Here is a 3,109-nt window from a genome sequence, read left to right on the forward strand (position 1 = left end):
CAAGAGTGGTATTTTCCTACAGCTGGGCCGATCGAATTCAGTACTCACAAGACTATATTCACATCATTTTCATAGCTTTTCACAGTTATACATTGGAAATATTTACATACATGTATGTCTTGTTCATGAGGAGAGATATTCTCGTGCATTAGGAATATCTTTGTACATGTACTTGTGAGGATCAAACCCGATTTCAACTGAGCATAATCATTACCTGATCTAAGGATCCCTTTCATTAACCGTTGGAATTAGAATCAGAATCAGAATCAAAATCTCTTAGAATTAGAATTGGAATCGCTTGTTTGCTTGATTCAAATGGTAATGGAATAGGATTTCATGTAAGGAAAAATCGGGTTTAATAGATTTTTAAGCCACTTGTCTTTTCTTAGCTGATTGGAATGAGACTCTCATTTCAAAGGGGAGGCAAGAATGGCAATTCCATTCCACTAGGAGTGGGAACCGAAATCCCATTTCACCCAATGATGAAACAACTAGTATTCTGATTCCGACTCCAAATCCCTATTCTCATGAACCCTACCTTTACTTCAAAACAAGAACAGCCTAAATATTTCCTCGTTCCAAGTTTGGTGCCGGCCGGCAATGAGGCATATATATCTGTGGATTATGTAATTTCCAAAAGTTTAATCAAACGACTTTCCTGGAACCAGTTATGATTCATGAAAATTTTGTGAAAACCAAACCAAGAATTTTGGAAGTGCCCCCGTTCGTCAATGACCCGTTTCCGTGGCATTAATGTGAAATACGGCCCAATTCCAAAAAGAAAACCGGAACAGCTAAGAGCATACGTTCCATTGGGAATGATCGATCCATTAACGAAAGTGGTCCGTCCATTACATCCAGCGAACGGTTCCGATTAACGACGGGGGTCCTACAATTGCATTTGTTAATTTTGGAGATATGCGAGGCATATATTTTGGTATCCACGTCAAGCGTTTCCAAATTCCAAGTGGGTATTAGACATATCGAGAAGCCCGTAAAGAAGCCCGAATCGATATAATTGCATACAGATAGTTGTATCAGAGCCTAAGAAAGCGAGTTAAATTAAACAAGATTAACTCAGATAGTGGTCGGATATATATATTTATTTCCAGAATTATATATTTAACTCCGAAAGAGATAGAGAGAGAGATAAGTAAACCAGGATTAATACACAGTCGGTTTGGGTAATTGGGTTGGGATTGTTAATAAAAAGAAAAAGACAAAACTAACGGCCATTTGCAAGGAGACTAACGGCGTTTTCCTTGCAGGGGCTTGGTGGTAGACTGCTCTTCTTCGAAGCAACAAGCCGTTGAACGAAGTTCTCAATTCTCTGTCCGTTCGTCGCCGTCAGCAACCGCTTCCCTCCAAATGGTAACGACTCCACTCCCCTCTCCCTCAGTACATCCTCCATTGAGGGCTCCCCGATTTCCGTTTCGAAGCCGTTGACCTGTACCTTATCGCCGTTAATAACAGCCACCGTTAAATGAAAGTAAAAATAGAATAATCTTTACTAAGAATACGGTACCTGAATCCTCACGTAGTCCATACGATTCCAACAAAATGCGTTCCCGAGCATTTGATCGATGGTTTCAGAGACGCCGTCAAGAACAATGTCAATGACTGACGGCGTCGAGCATTCGCCGTTGCGTTTCAGTCGCCGGCGTGTGGAGCTACTCAACGGCCCGTTACCTAACGATAGAACGAGCAAGTCTTCGACGCCGTTAACGGAAGGGAAATCCCGTTTGTTATGCAAGACGTGAGTAACGGCAGCGGCGGTAGGGTTGTTCATGACAAGACCTCCATCGATAGCCAAGCAAGATGTTTTGCCGTCAATGGAGGTTAACTGGAACGGCTTGAAGAGGCTCGGAGTGGCGGATGTGGCACGGCAGACCTTCCAGAGTTCGAAATCGAAGCTTGGAGATTCTGAAGCGTCGGCACGGGAGAAGACAAATGGCGCAGAGCTATTCAGGTCATAGCAGGGGACGAGAAGAGGCTTGCACGTGTCCTTCAACGTCAAAAACTTACCGTCATTCCTGCGTAATACCGCCTTCAAAACATTGTCGATGCACTTATCGGAAAATCTCTGTCGGCGACGGAGAAAACCACCATTCTTGATCTTGAACATCGTGGACTGATTCTTCATCACGAATTCAACGGCATCCTTGGCGGTGAAGATCGGACGACCGGTGCCGTCATCTGCCGTCAGCATTGCAGAAAAAATGGCGCCGATTCCAGTACCTGCGAGGACATCGAAGAAGTCGACGATACGAGATTGAGGATCGCCAGTCCTGGATTGGATCTGCTCTTCGAGATGGATTAAGGCTGCACCGGCGATTAGGCCTTTGGTTCCTCCACCATCGATGCTGAGAATTCTTGTTTTCTTGTCCTCGCAATGCGAGAGCCATTTCTGTTCAAGTTTCGAAAATATCTCTAACGTCATTTTACTAAGCTCCATTTTGATTTGCAGAATGAGACCGAAGTCTTGATGAGGAGGTATTTAGGAGGTGTTGAAGCTGTCGATCGTTGCAGATTCTGAGATGGAATCCGTGAAAAAGGAAAGGTCACGCTTTCTTCTTGAGATGCATTAATGGAGCAAAAATTTTTGCTTCACTGTCCACTCTTTCTATCAAAGTATCAATGACTCTGCTACGCTCTCTCTCTCTCTCTCTGTCTCTCTCTCTCTCTGGCTCTCTGCGTAAGCGTGTCTGAGACTCTGAGTGCGGGAGGAACGTTTCAGGAGTATAAGAGTATTTATATCGAGTTATCGACGAATACCTCTCTAGTCTCTACCCCTCTACAGTTCGCTCCGTCTTTCCTTTTACTCTTTGATTACTTTTTATATATTTAATATGTGTTTAACCGTTTTACTCTGGGTCGGCGACACGTGTTTGCTTCCTTCTGTCGCGCGCACGTGTAACTACGGCGTGTCTTATTGGCTAACAGTGCCAAAAGATTCGGCTATTTGATCGGCTCGGCGCAATTTCTCGGTCCCCTATTTAATATTTTTCTTGTACTTATGTGTTCTTGCTGAGTTGGGATCTCTACCCAACAAAATACGTTCCAACACCCTTAGTATCGTTTGCCAAGTCTTTTCATAGATCTAACAATT

General features: G+C 43.7%; 1 protein-coding gene across 1 annotated transcript; it reads right to left on the bottom strand.

Annotated features, from left to right (window-relative positions):
- Window positions 1–1,072: 1,072 nt before the first annotated feature.
- On the bottom strand, window positions 1,073–2,816 carry LOC104612078 (putative inactive patatin-like protein 9). The gene is made up of 2 exons (XM_010279397.3): window positions 1,526–2,816; window positions 1,073–1,447 (listed from the first exon to the last, which is right to left on the bottom strand). The coding sequence occupies exons 1-2, from the start codon at window positions 2,453–2,455 to the stop codon at window positions 1,226–1,228; spliced, it is 1,152 nt and encodes a 383-aa protein (XP_010277699.1). The 5' UTR covers window positions 2,456–2,816; the 3' UTR covers window positions 1,073–1,225.
- Between the last annotated feature and the right edge of the window lie 293 nt (window positions 2,817–3,109).

This window comes from Nelumbo nucifera, chromosome 4 (genome assembly GCF_055504915.1).
Source record: "Nelumbo nucifera cultivar China Antique chromosome 4, China Antique-T2T, whole genome shotgun sequence".
In the NCBI taxonomy this organism is placed as follows: domain Eukaryota; kingdom Viridiplantae; phylum Streptophyta; class Magnoliopsida; order Proteales; family Nelumbonaceae; genus Nelumbo; species Nelumbo nucifera.